General features: G+C 37.6%; 1 protein-coding gene and 1 non-coding gene across 6 annotated transcripts in view; both read right to left on the reverse strand.

Moving 5' to 3' along the window:
- SHPRH (SNF2 histone linker PHD RING helicase) overlaps positions 1-24,913 on the reverse strand; it is a 102,720-nt gene that overhangs the window by 74,375 nt on the left and 3,432 nt on the right. For 4 of the 5 annotated variants that reach the window (XM_064291874.1, XM_003403884.4, XM_023550835.2 and 1 more), the window contains exons 2-10: positions 17,195-17,863; positions 14,289-14,418; positions 13,499-13,714; positions 11,144-11,222; positions 10,191-10,341; positions 5,558-5,666; positions 4,669-4,925; positions 2,090-2,749; positions 626-877 (exon numbers count right to left, since the gene is read on the reverse strand). In XM_064291874.1, coding sequence (XP_064147944.1) covers positions 626-877; positions 2,090-2,749; positions 4,669-4,925; positions 5,558-5,666; positions 10,191-10,341; positions 11,144-11,222; positions 13,499-13,714; positions 14,289-14,418; positions 17,195-17,833 — 2,493 coding nt within the window. In that variant the 5' untranslated portion in view covers positions 17,834-17,863. Of the gene's footprint in view, positions 1-625; positions 878-2,089; positions 2,750-4,668; positions 4,926-5,557; positions 5,667-10,190; positions 10,342-11,143; positions 11,223-13,498; positions 13,715-14,288; positions 14,419-17,194; positions 17,864-24,913 lie in introns of those variants that run through there. The other variant, XM_064291879.1, reaches the window with a different exon arrangement.
- Positions 14,515-14,621, reverse strand: LOC111750443 (U6 spliceosomal RNA). The gene has a single exon (XR_002785573.1). It is a non-coding gene; the product is annotated as a U6 spliceosomal RNA (small nuclear RNA).

Genomic DNA, 24,913 nt, shown 5'->3' on the forward strand with positions numbered 1-24,913 from the left:
AATGGGCCACCTTCTGGTACAATGGTTCTCATCAGCTGGAGGCTGCCTGAAGAGGAGGGGTAGGTCAAGTCTGTGTAGACTGAAAAGCTCTGAGAATGACAGATATATCCCCCCAGACCACTCCATCCTCAAATGTGAACTATACAATTCAAAAATTCAGTTCAGGTTATGGGATGGTCAAAGAGGAAAGGATAAAGACATATGACAAATGAAAGCTGTATGAAAATTCTATTCTCTAAAGTGGCATTTTCTGTTACCATTTGGTCTCAGTCAACTTTGGCCCAAGGCTATCAGAGCCTACATGATTAGCTTTCTAGCTAACAGAAATGCTTATGAAAGTCTCTAAACGGAGTTTACTTTGATCTGCATCACATATAAACTGACATCTTATTTAATGAATATGAGCACTGCATATAGAGCAAAGATTCACAGTACAAAAATAATTTCAAAGGGTTATATAGTTCATAGCACAAGAGAAAAACAAATGTAGACTGTTTAACAGCAAACTTTTGATCAATATCAATACCGTGTGTTAACTAAAGAAGCAATTAAATTTTATAAGGACAACTTCCCACAGTCCTTTCCCCTTCTTTTTTCCCTCAGTAGGTTTTCCACAAATTCTCACTTTTACAGTAGGACATTCAACCATCTGAGCTTCATCAAGGCAAATCCTCCACCACTCCACAGCCACTAGGGGGCTGGGGATGGCCATATAGCGCTTCTGGTTCCGTAGGCGACGTCCATCCTCACTGTTGCTATGTGGGATATCTACATAGTTTAGTTCTGAACGAAGGACATCGTAGGTAATGATAACTATATCCTGTTCTGCCAAAAAGTGAGGCTGTAAGAAGCCATCCTTCTTCACTCCTTGATACACCTAGGAAATAATCAGCATAGACATAGTTATTGCAGAAGGGTTCATCAAAGATAAATGAAATATTCATTCGTTTGGTTACTGAGGCTTTTCTATCTGCTTAGGACCACCCCAGGCTGTAAAACACACGCCATAGCCATCTAGAGAAAAATATATTTTCTGTAGAAGACAAATATCACAAGCATTGTGAAAGGAACTGTGACAGAAATAAGCGTTAGAGCATCATCACATCTTATTACAGTGGGAGGACTAACTGTGCGACTGAGAAGGTAAATTCAGAGAGGAGTTAAAATCTGAGGTGAATCTGGAAAAAACATTTGAGTTCCCAAAGGTAAAGAAATGGTGAAAAGGACTTATAAGTAGCTGAAATAAGGAGCATGTGCAAAAACACAATGGTATGAAAAAGGAGCGCAATAAAAGCTATCATTTATTGAATGAATGTCTTAAGTTTCAGATACTGTGCTAAGCATTATTTCTAGTCTTCAAGAACAATCCTGTTAATAGTTACTATTATTCTCATCTGACACAGAAGAAACATAAAGTGACTTGCTTAAAACTTGCAGAGACGAGATGCAACCCAAAATTCGCTGACCCCACAGAACAGAGCTCAGTAGCAAAGATTGTCTTATTTATTACTGTATTCTTCATACCTATGATAGTGCTTGAAATATAGAAAAATCTTAAATAATATTTGTGTGGAAAGAATGAACAAAGGAGTGAGGAATACTATTATTTGTAAGCAATAACACTAACTGACTACTACTATGTGCCAACACTTTATCATATCATTAAACTTCCACATTAAGTCTGTGAGAAGATACTATTTTCAGAGGTTAGCAAAGTTCCTGGCACATAACACATGCCTGATAAATATTTGTTGAATGAGTGAATTCTTATTTTATAGATAAGGTAACTAAGGCTTCAGAGGATGATTCTGGAGCTAAGTGGTAGCAGATCAGAGAAATAGCTACGGCTATGCGATGTTGCCTTAGGATTGCACTTCTGTCCCAGAGTATATATGCTTATGCAAAGACTTTCATTTGCATGATCAAGGATATTTAAAAGTTTCCATATCTTTCCACTCAAGAATGCTTTAACTTCTAAACCCCTGAAGTCAGAAAAGAATAACAGTCTATTACAAAAAATTATAAAAACAATCACAAAGAAGGAAAGTTTACATTTTTCTATCCCTCTAAAGAGCCCAACTTGCCTTACCAGGACTCTAAGAGATGATGACCTCACGTGCCTGTTGATCTCATCCACCCACTGATGACAGATGGAACTTGGGGAGATGATCAGAGTTGCTCGTGTTGATACTGGCTCCATTGCAACAAGGCAGTGGGGGCAGTAAAAAGGTTTAATCTTCAGATCCTCCTCTTCATAATTCACACATTTTGCATGTTGCCACAAGTGGCATTTCAGGCACTGAACGCGAGGCTTAAGGCCTATCTGGCCAAGTTCGCCACATATGCACTCGAAGCGATAATCAGAGGAGTTACAGGGACTCTTGATGTTGCAGTGTGGCCCATCACCACCACTAAGGCTTAGAGACTCAGCATGGTCCTCTACTTTGAGCTCTGACTTGCCTTCAGAGACATATGTACTTTTTGACATAGTGACATCAGTAATCCCAGAGTCACTGGCAGTTGGACACTGTCCTTGTGAGTCGGGATTGATGTCAGGTTGACTCTTTCCTCTTTTTATGCCTGAAACAGGCCTTTTCCTTAATTTACTACGATTTTTCCTGGGCTTATAATAATAATAATAAGGGTCATCATCATCGTCAGAGGTGTTTGATGGCAAGTATTCAGAATCAGCGTCCTTGTTTCCTGACTTCCTGGCTTCTTTCTGAATTTTCCTTGGACTCCCTACTGCCTATTAAAAAAAAAGAATTAATTATTTCGACACAGGCAAGTTTCTGAAATTAAATTTCCAACTTTATGTATGTGCTGTACATAAAATTTCAATAGCCAGTCTTTGCTACTCCTTTCCCTGAAGAGAATCACTCCTGATCAGTGGCTTCCAAATTGTGCTCCTTAAGAGTCCTCTCTGTAGTTGACAAGTAAAAAAAAAGAGAGAGAGAGAAAGAAAAAGAAAAGAGGTAGGGCACGCTATTGTACAAGTAAGATTTGGAGAGAGCAAAGGGTAGAAAGATAAATACAGCTACGAAGAGTTTGGTACTAAAACCAACCAAACCCAGTGCTGCTGAGTTGATTCCAACTCATAGTGACACTACAGGACAGAGTAGAACTGCCCCCATAGGGTTTCCAAGGCCGTAAATCTTTATGGAAGGAGACTGCCACACCTTTCTCCCACAGGGCAGCTGGAGAGTTTGAACCATCAACCTTTAGGTCAGCAGCCAAGCGCTTTTAGCACTGTGCCACCAGGGCTCCTCAATAGTTTGGTACTAGCATCTTATAATTTATAGTCTGTTAAAACAGTAAAATACTTTAGTAGCTTATAATACATAAATACACGAAATAAAGCAATTATAAAGATACCAAGAAATAAAATACAGCATTTAAAGACAGTACAAGTTAATCTACTAGTTACTATAACTAACCAAACCAAACCAAACCTATTGCCATCGAGTCGATTCTGACGCATAGCGACCCTATAGGACAGAGTAAAACTGCCCCATAGAGTTCCCAAGGAGTGCCTGGTGGATCTGAACTGCCGACATTTGGATCAGCAGTTGTAGCTCTTAACCATTATGCCTCCGGGGTTTCCTTACTACAAGTAGCAAATAAATATTCCTTCTCTCTTCCTATGCTACCCTCCTGCACATATTTAGTGAATGCCAACTCTATGCTGGGTATCATCTGAGGTACTAGGGATACAAATATAACATTTGGCCCCTGGTCTCAAAGAGGTTTACTGTCAAAGAGAGAGAAGTAACAGGATAGATAATTACAGTAGAAATGGATCATGGCTAAGTACAGGATGTTATAGGAATATATAAGCAGGAGTGGTGAGGGGGAGGCAGGGCCAGAGATAGCTTCCTGGAAGTGATGTCAGAGCTGAGGTTTAAAAAATGAGTTACGGCATTTCACACTGAATCAGTGGCACTAATCTGTGACATTTTCTTTTTTTGGTGGCAGCAAGATTACTAAAGGCACAGAAGAAGTTCACTGAAGTCTTCTATCCTGACAATAGCCTGGGGGTAAAATGTTGGAGGAAATGAACTTTTTTCGTCTGCCATTTCTATTACGGTAGCCAAGTTGATAGCTCTACATTTTGACTTGTCATCAGTCTTCCCTTGGTTTGTAAATATTGTGACTATTTTCTTAAAAGTAAACTGAAATTACTGCCCCAACAGACAAAATATAAAAATTTTATATGATGATGACGTAGGGACAATCAGAACTATATAAAAGATTCAAGCTATATAAAGTGCTATACAAATTTAAGGTACTTATATTATTTTTAAGTTTGAGACAAACTTTTTAACTGCTTAAAACAGCATGAATAGGATAGAGAAGTTGCTTAAAACGCTGTAATATACTTAACTAGCTACTTTTATACATTATTCAATAAATATTTATTGAGTATCTGCTATGCATTAATCTGTGGGCTTAGTGGTAACCAAAATAAAGTTTCTACTCTCATGGAACATATATTGAGAAAGCAGGAAGCCAAAGTCAGAACTGCACATAGCCATATGCTCCTGTACTAACTAGCTGGTTTGTTACTTTGTTTTTGACCTTCAGAGTCTAAGAGTTTCAGTGTCAAGGCTGGATCTGCCAATTTATTCTGTAAAGTATCACATATAGGTACTTCATAAATGCTGTTACCTGCTTTTTTGTTTTATCACATATATTCTCTTCCTTGTAATTCTTGCCCAATGTAAAAGTTCCAGAAAAACCATGGCCTTTGATCTGCTTCACAAGACCTTCGAAAATTAAACATTTCAGCATCCGCTTCAGAAGACTCCTATTCCGTTGAACATCATATCTGTATATAGAACTGACATACTTATAGATGGAAATGATGGACACTCCTTTTTTCCCATTCATTTCTTTCACAGCTGTCAATATCATTACACGCGTGGCTAGATACAAAAGAACATGCTAATTCAGTCCAAACAATTGAAATGAAAAAATATCAGCTAACCTTAATCCACAGTGAGGACCAAGTTAAGAAAAAAAAAAGTCAAAAGGTTTATTGCAGATACATTTTCTGTTTAGTGCTATTTTGAAGAATATGTAATAAAAAATTTTCTCAACACATTAGGAAATAAATTAGTAAGATGGAAGTAATTTGAGGATGAGTACATGCTGATTTACTAATCTTGCAAACCAACTATCATTCAAAATTAAAACAATGACAACAAAAACTTCACAATTATCTAAGTATACGCTACCACTAGTAAGAAAAACATTCATTTTGGTAACAAAATTTGAAATCACTACAGAATAAACAAAGCCTAGTTTAAATTGTAAATTAAAAAAAAATTAAGTATAACAGACTGAATAAGAACTACCTGGACCAAATCAAACATAAGAATATATCTTCACTTTTGTTAAGATACTATGATTTGTAATTAAATCTATTTATAGAAACTATAAATCTGTAAAACAGTTATTCATAACAATCACAAGATATCTCTACATGAGGATTATAGAGTACTATAACAAAGATCAATATAAACAGGTATTTTCTTTTAAGAGATGTCATACTTACGGGGACACTGAACTTTTTCTTTTGGTTCAAATTCCATATTCTGGGTTTCTGTGTTTTTTACTTTTCCTCCAGAATAATGTGACGGAATAAAATAATTCACCATTTTTCCCTGATATAAACAACATTTAGTAGTCACATAGTGTTCTGCTTTCAGCATTCTGAATTGTTCAATAACATTAAATCTCTGTTATGGATTGAATTATGTCCCCCAGAAACATGTGTTGGAAACTCTAACATCTATAATTCCATTTGGGAATGGGTTGTCTTTGTTATGTTAATGGGGCAGGGTCAGTGTAGGGTATATCTTAAGTCAATCTCTTATGAAACATAAAAGAGATTAAACAAGCAAGCAGAGGAGAGATGGGTAAGATAGATGCCAAGACACATGGAGATCTCCAAGGAACAAGGAAGCAGAAGCTGAAGACACAAGGACCTTCCTCCAGAGCCAACAGAGAAAGAAAGCCTTCCCCTATAGCTGGCACTTTAAATTCAGACTTCTAGTCTCCTAAACTGTGAGGAAATATATTTGTTCGTTAAAGCCATCCATTTGTAGTATTTCTGTTATAATAGCACTGAATAACTAAGACCGAATTTGGTACCAAGAGTGAGGTGCTGCTCTAACAGATACCTAAAATGTAGACGCAGTTTTGGAACTGGGTAATGGGTAAAGACTGGAAGAGTTTTAAGGCGCCTAAAAGTAAAAGCCTAGATTGCCTTGAAGAGACCATAAGTAGAATTACAGACATCAAGGGCGATTCTGGTGAGGGCTCAGAAGGAAGTGAGGAGAGCTAAAGAGAAAGTTTCTACTGTCTTACAGAATATATGTGGTGCAAGCAACAGAATGTTGCTAGAAATGTGAAATGTTAAATCTGCTTCTGGTGAGGCTTTAAAAGAAAATGATGAACATGTGATGGGACAATGGAAGAAGGGCAATCCTTTTCATGCAGTGGCAAAGAACTTGCCTGAATTACGTTCAAATGTTTGGTGGAAGGTAGAACTTGTAAGCAATGAACTTAGATAGTTAGGTGAGGACGTTTCTAAGCAAGATCTTTACGGAGCGACTGTGTGGTTTTTCCTTGCTGAGCTTATAGTAAGATGTGAGAGGAAAGAGATGGACTTATAAATGAACTGTGAAAATAGAAACAGAACTTAAAGATTTGGAAAATTCTTTAGTACAAACTAAGGACACGTGTCCTAGAATGTTCACCAAGAACACAGCTACACAAACTTTTGCTAAAGAGATTAAGCCTATGACTGATGGATCTAACCATCTACCACAGCAGAAAACCCAAAAGCTTAGGCCAAAAAGGACAGAAAAAGAATGAAAGGAAAGAATGCTGTCTGCTTCTTGGAATTCCACAAGCAGGAAAAAGGCCAAAGGAGCTACATCTTTTGTCGTCCAAGGAAAGAAAAGGACCATCCCCGGAGCAGGTCAGAGATCAGCATAACTACTGGAAAAAGCACAGGAAGCAGAGCCTTCTCGGTTTCAAAGGGTAGAGCCACGGTTTCCTGGGTCTCAAACGGTGGGGCCATACCTGCTAGGTTTGAGAGTTGGATCTTCCCCAACTCGGTTCTGGAGTGTGGGGCTGCTGTTAAGGTGTGCTGGCGGGGGTTGGGGGGGGGTGGGGCTGCAATGCCCAAGGGGCAGAAGAATGGGGCCTGCTGGGGCTCAGGGGGTATGGCTGCCACTCAGATAGACTAGGAGAATGGGGCCACCCAAAGTCAGGGGAGCTGAGTTGCCACCCCAGTGGGCCTGGAAGGTGGAGCTGAAGCCCAAGGCCGAGGAGCCTCCACACGGAATCCAGAGGGCATGGCCAACACCCAGAGTCTGGAGGACAGGGACATTGCCCGGATGGTCTCAGAGAACAGATGACTATTTTCAAGCCTTGAGAGTTAATGTAAATTGTTCTGCTGGATTTTGGACTTGCTTAACATCCATTATCCCTCTTTTTCCTCCAATTTCTCCCATTATAATAGAAATGTCTACCTTTTGTCTGCTCTAACATTGTACTTTGGAAGCAGATAACTTGTATTCTAGATTTCACAGGTTCACAGATGAATAGGAATTTTGCCCCAAGATGCAACACGCCTAAAGATTCACCTAGATTTGATTTAGATGCTTCAGAAGATGAGATTTTGGACTTGGAATTGATTTAAGACTTTTCCAATAATGTGATGGGGAGAATGTATTTTGCATGAGGCAGGGACATGAATTGTGGGGGCCAAAGGGTGAAATGCAGAGCCCTGGTGATGCAGTAAGCATTGAGCTGTTAACCAAAAGGTTGGCAATTCCACCAGCTGCTCCTTGGAAACCCTATGGGGCAGTTCTACTCTGTCCTATAGGGTCGTGTGAGTCAGAATTGACTCAACGTCAACGGGTAAAGGGTGGAATGTTATAGACTGAATTATGTCCCCCCAAAATATGTGGTTATAATCCTATCTGGGAACGGGTTCTCTGTTATGTTAATGAGGAAGGATTAGTGTAGGGTGTATTTTGAGTCAATCTCTTTTGAGATATACAAGAGATTAAATAAACAAGGAGAAGAGAGATGGGGTAAGACAGATGTCAAGACACATGGAGATCTCCAAGGAAAGAGGAAACAGTGGCTGAAGAGACAAGGACTTTTCTCCAGAGCCGACAGAAAGGGAAAGCCTCCCCTAGCGCTGGCACTTTGAATTTGGACTTCTAACCTCCTAAAGCAGTGGGTTTTTTTAACCTCCTAAATGGTGGAAAAATAAATTTCTGTTTGTTAAAGCCATCCACTTGTAGTATATCTGTTATAGTAACACCAGATAACTAAGACAACCTCCTATTAAGGGGATGCAAGACTTGTAAAAAATATGATTAAAAACTTGTTGCCATCGAGTTGGTTCCAACTCATAGTGACCTTTAAGGACAGAGTAGAACTGCCCCATAGGGTTTCCAAGAAGCAACTGGTGGATTAGAACTGCCGACCTTTTGACTAGCAGCTGAGCTCTCAACCACTGCGCCACCAGGCTAGCCTCCTAAACTGTGAGAAAATAAATTTGTTTGTTAAAGCCATCCACTTGCAGTATTTCTGTTACAGCAGCACTAGATAACTGAGTTAACCTTCCATTAAGGAGATGCAAGACTTGTTAAAAAAAAAAAAAAAAAAAATGATAGACAGGGCTACATATGTTACTCATATAGTTTTTTTTTTTTTTAATTTCAAAGTGCACAGCAACAAATCACTTTTTAAAACTGCACATATTATCTTAAATTATTTAAATGTTAAGTGCGGAACTTCCAAAATTAAGTTTTGAAAACTTATTTAAATATAGAATTAACCCAATGAATTTATAATACTAAATAGTAACTTAGAATTAAAATATCTAGTGAGTAGAAAATCCAAGAAGGTACTGATAGTTTAAGGTATATGCTCCAAGTTATTTTTCTACAAAGGGAACAGATTTTTTTTTCTACTCCTTATTCAAATTTGAAAAGCTAATTTTGCAAACTTCCCCTAACAAAAAAGATCACATAATCCTACGGCTGTGAGCATAGTGTGCTCTAGGGATAATTATACTCATACTCTTACCTAATGGCCTCATTTCAGCAGGATTTAATGTGATGATTTCAGATTTCTTTACTGGAAAAGATGAGCTATATTTGCCCTAAAAAAACCCGTTGCCATTGAGTCAATTCAGACTCATAATGACCCTACAGGACAGAATAGAACTGCCCCATAGAGTTTCCAAGGAGTGCCGGTGGATTCGATTTTGCTTAGCAGCTGGAGCACTTAACCACTATGCCACCAGGGTTTCCGCGTTTGCCTTAGTAGAGGTTTTTCTTTTTGTTTTGGTAAACTCTAAAATTTATATTTTTAAACACAATCACACATTTTAGAACAAGGACTTAGAGTTTGTTTCATCTAGCAATCTAATTACCAAGTACCCATATTTTAACAAAGCTAATTACTGGATTCTAAGAATTACATATCTGAGCTTTGTGGCATTTTAAAAAAAAAACAGCTCTCAAAAATATTCAGTGGCAATACGGAGACTTGTAGTAAGTAACAGAAACATCCCCAGGTGGTACAAATGGTTTGCATTTGACTATTTACCTAAAGGTTGGAGATTAGAACCCATCTAACAACACCACAGAAGAAGGGCCTGGTGATCTGCTTCAAGATAAAAAAAAACAAAACAAAAAAACCCAACATTGTTGCCGTCAAGTTGATTCCAAGTCATAGCAACCCTAAGATTACAGCCAAGAAAACCCTATAAAGCAGTTCTACTCTGTAATACGTGGGGTTTTTATGAGTTGAAAATGATTCAATGGCAATAAGTTTGGTCTAGTTTTTAGTAAGTGACAAGATATTTAAGGAAGTAATAGTACTTTCTTAAAAAGAATTTCTCTGTCAACTAGAAGGATGCTTGGTAAGTGACTGCATGTATCTTTCCTAGTTTGACAAAATCACTCAAAAAAATTCTGCTAGGTCACAAAAATCCCACATTCTGTGCCCAACTGAAGTGAACTAACAAGTAATAGAAATTATCAGGTGCAGAGTACATTAGAAAGTATTGACTTAAGAGCCAAGCAAATGTTCAACATATGATGCTCTTTGAGAACATATGTCCCTCGCTTTCCCAAGCCCTACAGTCCTCCTACCTCAGGAAGAGTGAGAGCATCTTGTTTGACATCTTGTCGAGTATGTGTCAGAATCAGAGCCAAAACCTCCACTGTCTTTCCAAGACCCATCTCATCTGCTAAGATTCCACCAAGCAACTGTGGCCCAGCACTGGGGTACTCACGGACGATGCTAACGGAAAACATCAGAAAAACACATCATAGAGACAATTAAAAAATACACTACCACATTTTTTGCAAATAATGCGCCCGTGCAAATAAAGTGCCCCCACACATGTAACATGCATAGCATGCTTACGAAAATAACCGGACAGGGAGTTGCGGGTTGGCAAAAAACGTATAACAAGTGCATTATTTGTGTAAAAATACAGTAATATTCCTAATTAGTGTTCTTAAAGAGAACTGGAATAAATGTATAAAAGTCTAAGTTTTTTGAAACCGTATTTTAGGGTGAAATAATTCAAGTTCCTAGATCATGAATATAAGGTTTGTGATAACCAAAACATTGCCTGAGCTAACAACTAAGCCTACAGAAACAAGAGTTTTAAAACTAAAAAGGCATTTGTCTACCTTTTTTCTGTGACCTTCATGAATTTGTGAATAAAAAATATGAAGGGCAATAAATATCTACTGCTTTACTAATTATGTTTAATAATTCCTAAAACTCGTAATACAAATTGACAAATTTAATGAAGAATGTAAAAACTGGCCTATGATAAACAAAATGATATTTTTACTTAGAAATTATAACCTTACTTTAAAAATTGATAATTAAGCACCTTAAGTCTATTATTCTACATTCATTTACTGAAAAATGACACGTTATTTATTCTATGTCTACACTACCTATTAAATTTCTAACCAGATATTTACTATTCTTTCTTGAGGTACTGCCAAGGCTAAACACAATCTCATAAAATTTTTCATGCTATTTATTTTTTTAAATCAAGCACAGAAATAAAAATTTGCCTTACCAGCCCGTGTGTGGATTATAGTAGAGTTTCAAGCCCTCAGATGTAACAATTTCTCGCCATAATAAGTGCAGGGCGTTTTCTAAAGAAAAATATAACCGTAAGAACAAGTTTTTTTTTTTTTTTTCCTTTCTGCAAGATAAATTGTATGGGGAAAAGGAAAGAATCCCTCCAATTCTTTTCTTCAGATATTCTTTAGCTTCTTTTGCTCTGTCAGTTTCCATATAAGCAAGTGATATGACAGAAAATCAAAGTACAGTAAATTGCAGAAGATTGACAGGAAAAGAAAATTAATACATATAACTGACTCCCACCCAGCAAAGGAAAGATGCTTATCTTTTATAAATCCTTCAAGAAGTACTGTGAAGTTTTTAAATCATGCAACTGACATATTCTAGTCAGCTAATACATTTACCCAAATCATACCTGACCTCTCATACGGGTGTGGAAGGGGGTGGAAGAGCTTACATAAGTGAAGAAAAAAATACCTAAAACTATCACAAAAGTATTGAATTTGTTTCAACCAGAATCTTCCACTACCCTTAACAATACCTTGTCTAAACCAATTGCCAAGTAACAAGCGTGTCTCTACCTATTTTTTGTGCCCTCTTTAGAGATTAAAAGATGAAGTAGGAATACAGATCCATGGTATTTATACGATAGGAAAAAAAAAAAAAGATAAAAAGTTTCATTTTATGGGACCCAAAAAGGGACAGGACACCCTAAATGACACATGGGGATTTAATCAACAAAATCCAGTCAGTGGACAGAAAAATAAATTACAAACACATACAGTATGTATGAATCTCAAAAACATTATGTTGAAAGAGACTAGACCAATTCCCCCCACCCCCCCATTCCCCAAAAAGTATATATTGTATGGTTTCATTACCATTTCAGTTACAGACAAAACTAACCCATGGTGACCTTAGTTGCCTCTGAACAAGCTGAGGTAGGGGAATTGCCTAGAAAGGGCTGTAACGGAACTTTCTCCAAGGATGGAAATACTTTACATCAGCACTGTCAGATAGATATACAATGTGAGCCACATTCGTAATTTTAAATTTTGTTATAATCGTATTAAAAAAAGTAAAAAGAAACAGATGAAATTCATTTTCGTAGTATATTTTATTTAGCCCAATATAACCAAAATATTATTTCAATATGTAATTGATGTAAAAATTATTCATGAGATATTTTACATTCTTTTTCTTGTACTATCTGAAATTTGGTGTGTATTTCAAACTTACAACACATCTCATTTAGGGCAGTCATGTTTCAAGTCTCATAAGCCCTATGTGTGGATAGTGGCCACCTTTTAGACAGTACAGTTCTATGTCATAATTGGGCTGCTGGCTACACAAACGCATGTACTTGCCAAAACTCACCAAACTCTGCCCTTAAGATCTGTGCATTTGACTGCATATAAAGTTACACCTTAATAAAATTAGTTAACTAAAGAAAAAATATTTTGGAAGAAAAAAATCTAGTCTGTGGGAAACTAAAGAGCTCATAATTTCTTCAACAAATAAATTATAAAAGCTAAAAATATTTACTTCAAAATAATTCAGAGTATGTTGCAGGGGGGAGCAGGTAGAATAATACTGGCTATGAATTATTTTCCAAAATGAAACGTTTATGTTGTATTAAAGAAAAGGTGTAGACTCGAATACGTAAGTAAGAGGTATCTGTCATTAATTAAAACAAATCTGTATAGGAGGAGTGAGAAACAGTCAATACCTCCTTGTCTAGAATCATGTGAAAATCTTTGTCTAGTTTAGTGCCTATTCCTTTAAAGATAGTGGGGAAAACAAACTGGCAAAAATGATTCTCATACATCTACTGCTTGCATGGAAACACTCAATAGATAACATTTTACTCTATGGTTTACTTTGTAAAGAAAATTAATGCAACCTAGAAAAATTAAATTCACCATTAAGTAAGTCTGCCATCTCTGTAAATTTGCTTTTGTCACTAACGCTCATCATCAAATGGTGAAAAGTCTCATGCAGGTGATCAGCAAGATTCTCATCTGATCAGGGTCGAAAAGCAATCCTAATTGAAAAGGCATGTAAAGAAATTTCTTGGTTTTTTCATAATTCCCACCACAGCAGCCTTATTGTGGCAGAAAGAACCAGCTCAAACTTTTACGGAGGAGGGAACTCGAATGAATTTCAACTCACAAAAAGATGTCAATTTTGAAGGATTTCTTAGAGAATAATTTTGTTCATAGTATCACCCATTCTATCCCACCTATCTTTTCAACATGATTTTGTTTAGTGATCAATTTCTCCCTACCCTCTCCCTGCTATAATTCCTCTAGCCCATCTGCCTTTTCTGAAAGCATCTTATACTTGCCACTGGCAGGGGCACTTCTGAAACGCTCTTGCTGTAGCATCCAATTGACGGCCTCTCTTTGGTAGGGTCTCAAAACAGGAGTCAACGCAGGATGCTGGACGTCCACCTGGATGGGCTGTGTTTCTTGCTGATGTGTTTGCTTCACAAAGTGATAGAGCTCATCAATGTCTTGGCCCTCCGGCTCGCTCTCTGAGTCTTCATCTTCTTCCGACACATCTGTACATCCAACAGCAAATGCACTCATGAAAAACTGACCCAGCTTTTATAACCAACAGTTCTTGCTCCAAAACTATACTCTGGGCCGTTCCTGAGTGTTATGTGCCTGGAATACCCTATTCTTAATTCTTCACTGATTAAAAATCTACCCATCCATCTTATAAGGTAGTTAAACTGCTACGTCACCCAAGATATTTTCTTCTGTTTCTCCTGGTCGGAATTAAAATTCTTCTCTGGGTTCATGCCATACTTTTATACTTTGGTGACAGCAATATATTGCAATCTCTCTGGTATTACAATCATTTATGTGTATTCTGTCCCTTTTCCCATTACCTTAGATCTCTTTAGATACCACCTACTGTCTTACACTGACCTATAAATATTTCTTAATTACTATAAGCTAAGCAAATAAAGTAAGGAAAAAACTACATTAGTAAGGGCATTTCAAGTAAGTCTAATTTTGTCATACAGTGCTTTTATGGAGGTTCAATTTTTATTATAATTCTATTAGCTGTGTTTCTGGTTGTTATACATAAGCAGTTGGGGGAAAAACTCAAAATTCCTAGGTAATTACCTGGAATAATAAAATTGTATAACTTTTCCATCACTTTCTTCATAAGTTGATTGAACTTTTTCATTCTTGAATTTGCATCACTCATAAAGTCTAGTTTTGCTAGACCAGCTTCCAAAAGATAAATTCCAACCTACGAAGAATTAACCAACATAAAACTAGTTTTAACTCGAATATACCATTCTTTATGAAGACTTAAGAAAAAACATTCTGAGCATCACCTTTTTTTTCTAATGTGGAATTCTTCATGAATTTGCATATCATCCTTGCTCAGAGGCCATGCTAACCTTCTCTGTATCATTCCAATTTTAGCATATGTGCTGCTGATGCGAGCAGGTGAGTCATTGATTTTTTCCCTCCACCGATACTAAATGATGTTGTTGTGTACCACTGAGTAGATTCTGACTCATAGCGACCCTACAGAACTGCCCTATAAGGTTTCTTAGGCTGTAATCTTTATGGGAGCGTATCACCAGGCCTTTCTCCCGAGGAGCCATGGGTGGGTTCAAACCACCAACCTTTCCGTCAGCAGCTGAGTGCTTAACCATTGTGCCACCAGGGCTCCTTATGCTAAACGATAACCTACAACATCCTCTCACATATTTTCACTTTCAATAACAAATTCATTCTTACAAATGCAAATGTCTACTGAGTGCAATGCACCATTTAAGTTACTGGAAAAATCACTTCCCTAACTGGAACCAAACCTGGGCACTGTGGTAAGAACACCTAGTTCTATCTATGAGGTCAATGATTCCCCAGTCTGATAAACATCAGGGTCATCAGTGAAGTTTGTTAAAAACACAGATTCTGCTAGAAGATTCTGATGCCCACGCCAGGATTCTTATGCAGTTAGGCTTGGGAACCCTTATTACTACTTATAAGACACTAAAATATAGAAGAAAACAAACTTTATAATCATATGAGATTTTAAGCTTTTAAATCTTGAACCTAACGACGAAATGCATCATGAATTTTTGCAGTCAGGAGACTCAAATTTGAATACTGGCATTAATATTTAGAAGCTAAATAAACTCAAAATTAACTGATTTATTTGACTCAAATGTTTTCATTTGCAAAATGGAGAGAAGCCTATATGAGATAGGCCATATAATACAAGTTTAAAAGTTCCTAATGGCGGACAATAAACGTTATTAGTTCCCTTCATTTTTCTGCACTTCTTTGAACCTGATCCCCTTTACTAATCACGGAGATTCTCACACTCTTTCCTTAAAGAACAAGACTCCAACCAGCCATATATAGGAGTAAGTGGCAGATATTTTATTTCATTATTTATTTGTATCCTGCCTTCTCTTCACCTGGGATAAGATGGCATAAAATAGTGGCAATAAATTTATAAATATGGGATCAGTGAAAACAAATCAGAATAGGCTAAGACTTGGTCTGTGGAGGGAGCAGCGAGAACAGATATGCAGGCCATGAATCCATATATACTTGTAATCACTAAGCCACAATTTTGGCACTTGCAGTCAGTAAAGAGATAGAATGTTTGGTTACATACCTTCATTGTCTAGGGAAAAATTAATTACAATCTAAATTTTTCTTTTCCTGTCAATTCTGTAACTATAAATAGGGCAATCTATGCAACTGTTGGAGCCCTGGTGGTACAGTGATTAAGAGCTTGGCTGCTGACCAAAAAGTCGGCAGTTCGAACCTGCCACTAGTTCCTTGGAAACCCTGTGGAGCAGTTCTACTGTGTCCTATAGGGTCCCTGTGAGTCAGAATTGACTCGACAGCAATGGGTTTTTTTTTTTTTTTTTAATGCAACTGCTTATTAATATAAAATATATATAAAAGATAGTTTTCAATTGAACAAAGGTGAATTTAATATTTTAGAATTTCTTTTCCTTTCATGTTTATGCATGAAGGTGTATTAACCTGCTTAATAGTTTACAAAGTACCTTTACTTACATTATCTCCCTGACTCTCAACATAATCCTATGAGGTAAGAAGAATGTGTATTATTTATATTTCATACATAAAGAAGTTGAAATTGGAGCATTTAAATAATTCACAAAAAGTTACTTGACTAGTAAATGGTAGAGCCTGAAATAAATTATAAATTTATTCATTCGTTTATTGAAAACACTTTGGGTAACAGGAAGTGTACTAGGCTGTGGGGATAAAAGAATTCATAGTCTAGTGGGGAAAAAAGATCCAATACAAAAATAAACACATGCATCTGTTATTATGGGGGGTTGGGGGGGCACATAATCCATTCCATGGGGCTTAAGAAAAGATCTCCCTGGATGAAGTGAACTCTGACCTAAATACATTAAAAAATTACCAGAAGTTACTAAGGAAAAAGGGATGAGACAACAGAAGTAGAGACAACTGTGAAAGCAAAAGCAAAGAGGCAAAAAAAAAAAGCAAGGTACGTGCAGGGAGCAAATCAATTTGGAATTTGTGGAACAAAATACAAAGCAGAGTGGTAAGGGATGAGCTGGAGAAGCAGACAAGGGCCTATCAAAAGAGAGACTTGTATGCCAGGTGAAAAAGGTTATACTTAATTCTTAGCCAGTAAAGAAGAGAATTCCATTTGCATTCTTACCACAATTCCAGAGGTAAAATGGATGAAAGATTTGATTAGGTAAGACTGGAAACAGGAAATGGTTAAACGATTGGTACAGTAAGAGCAAGAGTTGATGCCACAAGAGCAAGTCACTGAGAGCAGAGATGGAGAGGAGGAAGGAAAAAAAGAAACCAGGAAGGTATCCTTATGAAGAAGTACAGCCTGGAAATGATTAGCTATAATTTTTATACTTCTTGAAAACCCAAAATAAAGTTTCTGAAATTTTGTAATGACAGCCTTACCGTTGATTTTTCAGAACCGCCTTCAAAATGGACTGCCAACACAGAACCTTAAAAAACTGATAGAAATTGCATACCTTGATAACATGGTTTCCTTCTGGTCTTTGGTAAAGTTTTATTCTTCTCTTCTTTTGCAGCCACCCCAAATCTTCTAACAGTTCACTACTGAAGGATGACTCTACCTGAATACCCTTGTCACAAAAACGGACTGGTTCATTTAGCCCTTTTTCTTCTTTCTCCACATCTCCACATTCTGGATGAACATAGACCAGTAACTGATTGCTTGACTCTGAACTCATTAATGTAAAACTCCTTTCAGAAAAATTTTCAGTTAAACTCTCTTCAGGATGAAGCTGAAGAGTTAATTCTCCTAGAAATGCTTTCCAGGAATTATCTAAGTGATAGGGAGCTATCACAATATTCAACTTTATAAACAAAGAGGGAAAAATACCAATAGTCTCTTCCATATCAACAGAGTTTGAAGTGCTCACTGACTCTGTACATCTCTTCTTATCTCTGTGAGCCACTTCTTCCTTTAGGCTCTCATCCAGGATGAGGCAATGAGCAGAAGAGGAGTCTGAACCTGGACAGGGCTGCTCATCATCACTTAAGGTGAGAGGTTCATTTCTTCTGTCTTCATACATGTTCCAACAAAGCTGCTGCTGCTTTTCTTCATCCATCTTCACTGGGGGAGCACGCTTCCGTCGGCTGCTCATTTTCGTTTTCTTGGTTGATAAATGTGAACTCTAGAAGACAAATGTAACAGTAAGGATTCCAAGAGAGAATTTTAGTGTTAAAGAACTTATGAGAAATGCAGCATAAGCTTATAGTCTATACACATAACATGAAATCTTCAGACAAGTTGCGGTTGAACCGATACTGACTCATGGCAACCCCACATATGTCACAGTAAAACTGGAGAGATAATGCAATGATAATTTTCTAAATAAGTCAAATAGAGGTAAGGAACACATGGACCATAATCTCATGCATCAAATAAATCCTAATGGTCTTATTGGTTTTTAATGGATAAATTTAGTAAAGAAATTTACTGAATAAAATAAAGTCTAGAAATAATGAACAGCATAATAGTAAGGTAAATATCTCAAATAGCCTGGAAATGCTTATTTGAAGTGTTTTCAGGAACACTTAAACTCATTATCACTACAGAATTTCATTTTTGTTTTATAATCCCAAAGAGTTAACAAAATTTCATTTGACCTTTATATACCTTAAAACCCCCTGAGAAAAATACCTTCTCCCACAAAAGAGGAAAATTAAAATGCGCAAATGTATTTCTTACTACGGATTAGCAGATAAGGTAAACTGGGCAGGGAAAAAGGTGGTGATGGCAATCGGGAAAAAGAGGCAGAGACAGAATAAAAGAAGAAAGAGAAGGAAAAATGTAGAGGGGGAAAAAAGAAAGCTTGGTTATCTCAAAAGATGAAACTGGAATGAAAGCACTCCATTTGATGTGGGTCCTAAACTTTACTGTTAATTCCTGTATGAAACAGAACAACTCAGACACTGAGTCATAGAAAAAGTCATAACGATGGTTGCTGCCTGTTACAACCAGTTACAATCATGTAGCTGAAAAAAAAAACTGATGCATAAACATGTAAAATTTGGCTTCAAATGCAGTTGAAGATACGTTCTCAATAATTCCAATTATAAATAAAACCCAATCAGATATTTACTAAGTCCCCACTAAGTATTCAGTACTGTGCTGTATTTTAGGGGAAGATACAAAAGAAGTATAAATCAAATCATGATCTCTAACTCAGTACAGACAATAAAGTGTGTTTTGAATGACAAAATCAGCAGAGAGCAGTCTCCAACCCTCTGTCTCCACCAACTTTCCACCTCTAACTACTCTACTCCACATCTAGAAAAGAATGACAAATGTGTTTTAAAGAACCGGTTCAGGACTACATAAACCCAAAACCAAACTCGTTGCTGTTGAGTTGATTCCGACTCATATCGACCCTACAGGACAGAGAAGAACTGTCCCATGGGGTTTCCAAGGCTGTTATCTTTATGGAAGCAGACTGCCACATCTTCCTCCCACAGAGTGGTTGGTGGGTCCGAACCGCTGACCTTTTGGTTAACAGCTCAGTGCTTAACCACTGAATCACTAGCACTTCTTACTTGAAAAAATCATGCCCACAAATTTTCCAAATCTGATAAAAATAACCCACTGAACCAAGAAGCTCAATGAAACCCAATCAAGGTAAACACAAGGACAAACACTGCAAGGCCCACTGTAATCAAATCGCAAAAAAGCCAGGACATCTCTCCAAGTTAGCCCTATCTCTCCAGTATAGCCACTTCTCCCAACCTAGAATCCTAAATTCAGCCAATAGCCTTTCAAAAATGAAGGCCAAAAAAAAAAAAAAAAAAAATTTTTTTTAAGACCAACGAAAGATACACGAATTGATCATCTTTATACCTGCATTACCGGAAATATTAAAGGAAGTTCCTTAGGCAGAAAGAAATGTTAGGTGGAAATTTAGATCTACTCAACAGAAATGAAAGCACCAGAAAGAAAAAATATGTAATGAAAATATAGTAGGCTTTTTTCTCCTTTTTAAATTTCTTTAAAAAATAACTAATACTTAAAAAAACTTTTTATTCTGAAAAATTTCAAACACATAAAAATAGAGAGAACAGTATGATGAACATCCACACTGATCAACTAGATTGAAAAAAAAATTTATTGAGATAAAATTCATGTACCATAAAATCACCATTTCAACCATTTTTAAATGTACAATTCAGTGGGTTTTATTATATTCACAATGATGCTCAAACATCATCAGTATCGAACTTCAGAATATCCACCACCTCAAAAAGAAGTCCGTTGTCTTCCAGTTTTCCCTTTACCATCCCCTGGCAATCACTAACGTACTTTTTGTGCCCAGATTTTTCAGTTCTGAACATTTCATAAAATGGAATCAAGCAATATCTGTCTGGCCTTTTGTTTCTGGCTCTTGTCACTTAGTATACTGTTTTTAAAGTTTAAAGTAAAAAGTTCATTACTTTTCAAGGCTGAATAATATTACATTTTGTATATGTAGATAAGGAGCCCTGGTGGTGCAGTGATTAAGCACTCGGCTGCTAAAGGAAAGATCAGGCTGGCAGTCTGAACCCACCAGCTGCTCTGCATGAGAAAGATGCGGCGGTCTGCTTCTGTAAAGATTACAGTCTTGGAAACCCTATGGGGCAGTTCTACTCTATCCTATAAGGGTCTCTATGTGCTGGAATTGACTGAAAGGTAATAATTTTTTTTTTTAAATGACTAAATGATATTGAGTATCCTCACATGCTAATGACTATAGCAAAAGCGATTATTATGTACTGTAGAGTTTATAATGTGAAGAAATAAAATGAAGGCAAACAATACATACAGTGAAAAAAAAAGTAGAAATTAAAGATGTAAATAAATGGAGAGATGGTATGCTCACTCATGGACTGGTAGGACTTAATACTGCCAAGATGTCAATTTCTTGATATTGATCTACAGAATGAAAGTATCTTATTAAAAATCCCAACAGGGTTTTTTTTTTGGGGGGGGGAGCATGAAACTGGCAAACTGATCTTATAGTTTATATTGAAATTTCCAGAATCTAGAAGAGTCAAAATAATTTTGAAAAAAAGAAGAAGAAAGTTGTAAGATTTACACTGATTCCGAGACTTACACCTACAGTAATCGAAACAGCATGGTTCTGGGGTAAAGACAGATGAATAAAGCAGAACAGAGTCTGTAACAACCCGCTGCCGTTGAGTCAAGTCCAACTAATGGTGACCTTATAGGACAGAGGAGAACTGCCCCATATGGTTTCCACCGAGTGCCTGGTGAATCTGAACTGCCGACCTTTTGGATAGCAGCCGAACTCTTAACCACTGTGCCACCATGGTTTCCAAGACAGTCTGTCATAGACCCACACATATATGATCAATTGATTTTTGACAAAGTTCAAAAGCAATCAACAAAGAAAGAATATCCCTTTTAGTAAGTGAAAATTGATATGAAAAAAAATTAACCTTTACCTTTATTTCACATTATATATAATAATTAACTCAAAATGAATCACAGACTAAAAGATAAAATGATAAAACTTCTGGAAGGAAACAGAGGAGTAAATCTACGTGACCTTGTGTTAGGCAAAGATCTTTTAAATAGGATACAAAAAGCAGAGGCTATAAACTCAAATGTTAATAGCAGCTTTACTAATAAAAGCTCCAAACCGGAAGCAATGCAAATATCCATCCAGTGGTGAAGAGATAAACTGTGGCATATTCATACAATGGAATACTACTCCTTGATAAAAAGAAAGAAACTATTGAGACATACAACACAGATCAATTTCTAAACCATTATGTTAAATGAAGGAAGTGAGGTGGGAAAGACTGCATATTGCATAGTTCTATTTGCATAAAATTCTAGAAAAGGCAAAACCTAGTGACAAGACAGCAGGTTAGTGGTTACCACGGACCATGAAGTAAGGAGTGGGGCGCAACAGCAAAGAAGCAAGAGGGAAAATTTTGGAGTGATGAGAACGCTCTTGATTGTGTTGGTGGTTATATGATTACAAACATTCGTCAAAAAATTGTTGAATTTTGTTATACATAAATTAAACCTTAATAAAGCTACTAAAAAAAAAAAAAGGAAAGAAAAACAGAGCTGCAGGAGGAATTTTAAAATCATAAGAGCATATTAAGAACAGTTTTATTCCAATAAACTTAAAAATCTAGAAAAAACAGCCCAAGAAAACAGAAAATATGAACAGACCAAAAGCCATACGAGAAACTTGAGTGATATTACTTTCCTACCTAAGAACTACCCCTTTTGCTTGCTGACAGTACCTTTATTTTATTTAAGAACATGATGGTCCTTTGACTCAAAGGAGCATGGTTTCCTCTGCAGCCCCAAGAAAGTAGATTTTGATTTCTGTCTGTGCAGTCCAATAAGGTAGCCACTAAGCTGCAATGGCTATTTAAATCCAAATAAATTAAGTAATATCATAAATAAGGAGCCCTGGTGGTAACAGTGGTAAAGAACTTAGCTGCTAACCAAAAGGTCAGTGGTTTGAACCCACTAGCCACTCTGCAGGACAAAGATGTGGCAGTCTGCTTCTGTAAAGATTTACAACCTTGGAAATCCTACGCGGCAGTTCTGCTCTAACCTATAGAGATGCTATGAGTTGGAATCAACTTGATGGCAATGGGTTTGCTTTGGTTTAGTATTACAAATTCAGCATCTCAGTGACATGAGCCACATTGAAAGCTATATGTCACTACTGAAGAAAAAAAAAAAAAAAACAACTTGTTGCCACTGAGTCGATTCTGACTCATAGCAATCCTACAGAACAGAGAACTACCTCAAAGGGTTTCCAAGGAGTGGCTTGGTAGGTTCAAACTGCTGACCTTTCGGTTAGCAGTCAAACTCTTTAACCGCTGTGCCACCAGGGCGCTAGTGGCTGTTACTGGGTAGAAACCCCAGGTTCTTGCTCTGCCTGACTTGTATTGGCCAATAAAGGAGAGACCCAGGTGGGAGAACAAGAAAGGCACCTCTATTTCATTGTACGAGGAAAAGGAGTCAGTCGGAGCTGCTGCCGCCAAGGTGGCTCTCAAGGATGAAGAGACAAGTTACTTCTAAGGGGTTTACAAGTAGGGAGTTCACAGAAGTTAAGTCAGCAACATTCTTAATCATACTACGCAGGCACAATGGCAGGCACAATGGGGTTTCCGTACAACCTCCAAGCAAAAGCAGGATTAAAATGCAAAGCTCGGGGGAAAGAAGCCTAGCAAAGGAAACAGGATTTTTAATACAACACTGCGGGGAGGAAGCCAAGCAAAGAGGAGTTGTAATGCAATACTGTGGGGACTCTCTGTCTCATGGCTACCATGACAGACAGTGCAGGTATAGAGCATTCACCTTATTGCAAAAAAGTTCTACTGATCAGCACTGGTGTAAGTCAGTCATGAGATTCCATTCCCTCAGCCAGTGCTTAGTTTATAAATGTGTGGGTAATGGACTACAAATTATCTCTAATGTTGGTTAACTACTTTTCAAGCAATTTAACCCCTCTCTTACCTTTTTTTTTTTCTTACCTTGGAGGAATAATGTAGGAAGCCCCTAATTTCTTAAGCATTTACCTTTGTCCAGTTCTCCCTAGAACATAGGTTGGAATACTGGAATTGGGTCACTCTGCTGGAACTCTGAAAATTAAGCTATACCAGCTTATCATTTAACTACTACCACAAACAGGCTGTATGACATACGACTCCAATGCTCAATACCAAAATACTCAAAACCAAAACCAAACCCCTAGCCGTCAAGTGGGTTCCGACTCATGGTGACCCTATAGGACAGAGTAGAACTGGCCCACAGGGTTTTCCAAGGCTGTAACCTTTATGTGGGTAAACTGCCACATCTTTCTCCCACAGAGTGGCTGGTAGGTTCCTAGTGAACCTTTCAGTCAGCAGCTCAGTGCTTAACCACTTTATCTCCAGGGCTCTTTAATCCTTGAAACAGCTATCATTGATTCCCACGGATCTGCAGGTTAGCTGATGGTTGGCTGATTTAGGCTCCATTTGTGTAGTGGAGTTTGGCTGTGCTTAAAGTAGTCCTCATCCTCTTCCTGGGACCAGCAGGGTAACCTAGGAACATCCTTATAGCAATAGCTGAGGTGTAAGAGTACAAATACAGTCACACCAGCACTTTTCAAAAAGTGACATGTCTGGTAATGTCAAAGCCACTATGGTTCCACTGGCCAAACAAATTACATGGATGGACCCCAAATCAAGAGGTATGGATATATGCTACTACTTTACTGGGCAGAGCTGTGCACACCAAAGGCTGCAGATATGGGGTGGGGGTGGGTGGCAACAAAACATTTTTTCATGCGCAGGATGGGGAACCCCTCATCAGTGCTTTTCACACTTGGATGCAAATCAGAATCACCTGGGGGAGTTTTTAAAATTACTAATGTTCAGACAGACCCTTAGCCAATTAAGTCAGACTCTCTGGTGGTGGCACCCAGGCCCTACCCCCATTATTTGGAATCCATCCCCACTATCTGGAATCTCTAGGTGATTCCAGTGTGCAGCCAAGTTTGAGAAGCCTGTTTATAGATAACTAGCTGCCCATCAAAAATCAACTTTTTTCCTTGCAAAGAATACGGTAGTTGGGAAACAGGTGCCCAGCCCACCCTGCTTCTAGAGATGGTCACATCACTAGTTCTCATTAAGGAAATGTGAGAGGATTACCTCTCACAACAATCCAGTAAGAAGAGTTATTACGCAAACAGAATACATTCTTTCCACTATTTATTCTGTTCTCTGATAATGCCCATTTGGTATTTTTTAGAATATGCATACCGCTAATAATTTGTAAGAAGCCCTGGTGGCGAAGTAGTTAAGAGCTACATTTAGTAACCAAAAGGTCGGCAGTTTGAACCTACCAGCAGCTCCTTGGAAACTCTACGGGCAGTTCTATTCTGTCCTATAGGGTCACTACCAGAGGGAATTGACAGCCAGCAAGTTTGTTTTGTTTTGTTTTTTCTTTTAAATAATCTGTGCAAGGAGCCCTGTTGGCACAAGGGGTTAATCATTCTCCTGCTAACTCAAAGGTTGACTGCTAACTGAAGGTCAGTGGTTTGAACCCACCCAGCGGCTTTGCGGGAGAAAAGATCTGGTGAGCTGCTTCACAGCCTAGGAAACCCTATAGAGCAGTTCTACCTGTCATATAGAGTCGGTATGAATCAGTACAGACTCTACTGCACACAACAACA

This window comes from Loxodonta africana, chromosome 1, assembly GCF_030014295.1.
Source record: "Loxodonta africana isolate mLoxAfr1 chromosome 1, mLoxAfr1.hap2, whole genome shotgun sequence".
Taxonomy (NCBI): Eukaryota; Metazoa; Chordata; class Mammalia; order Proboscidea; family Elephantidae; genus Loxodonta; species Loxodonta africana.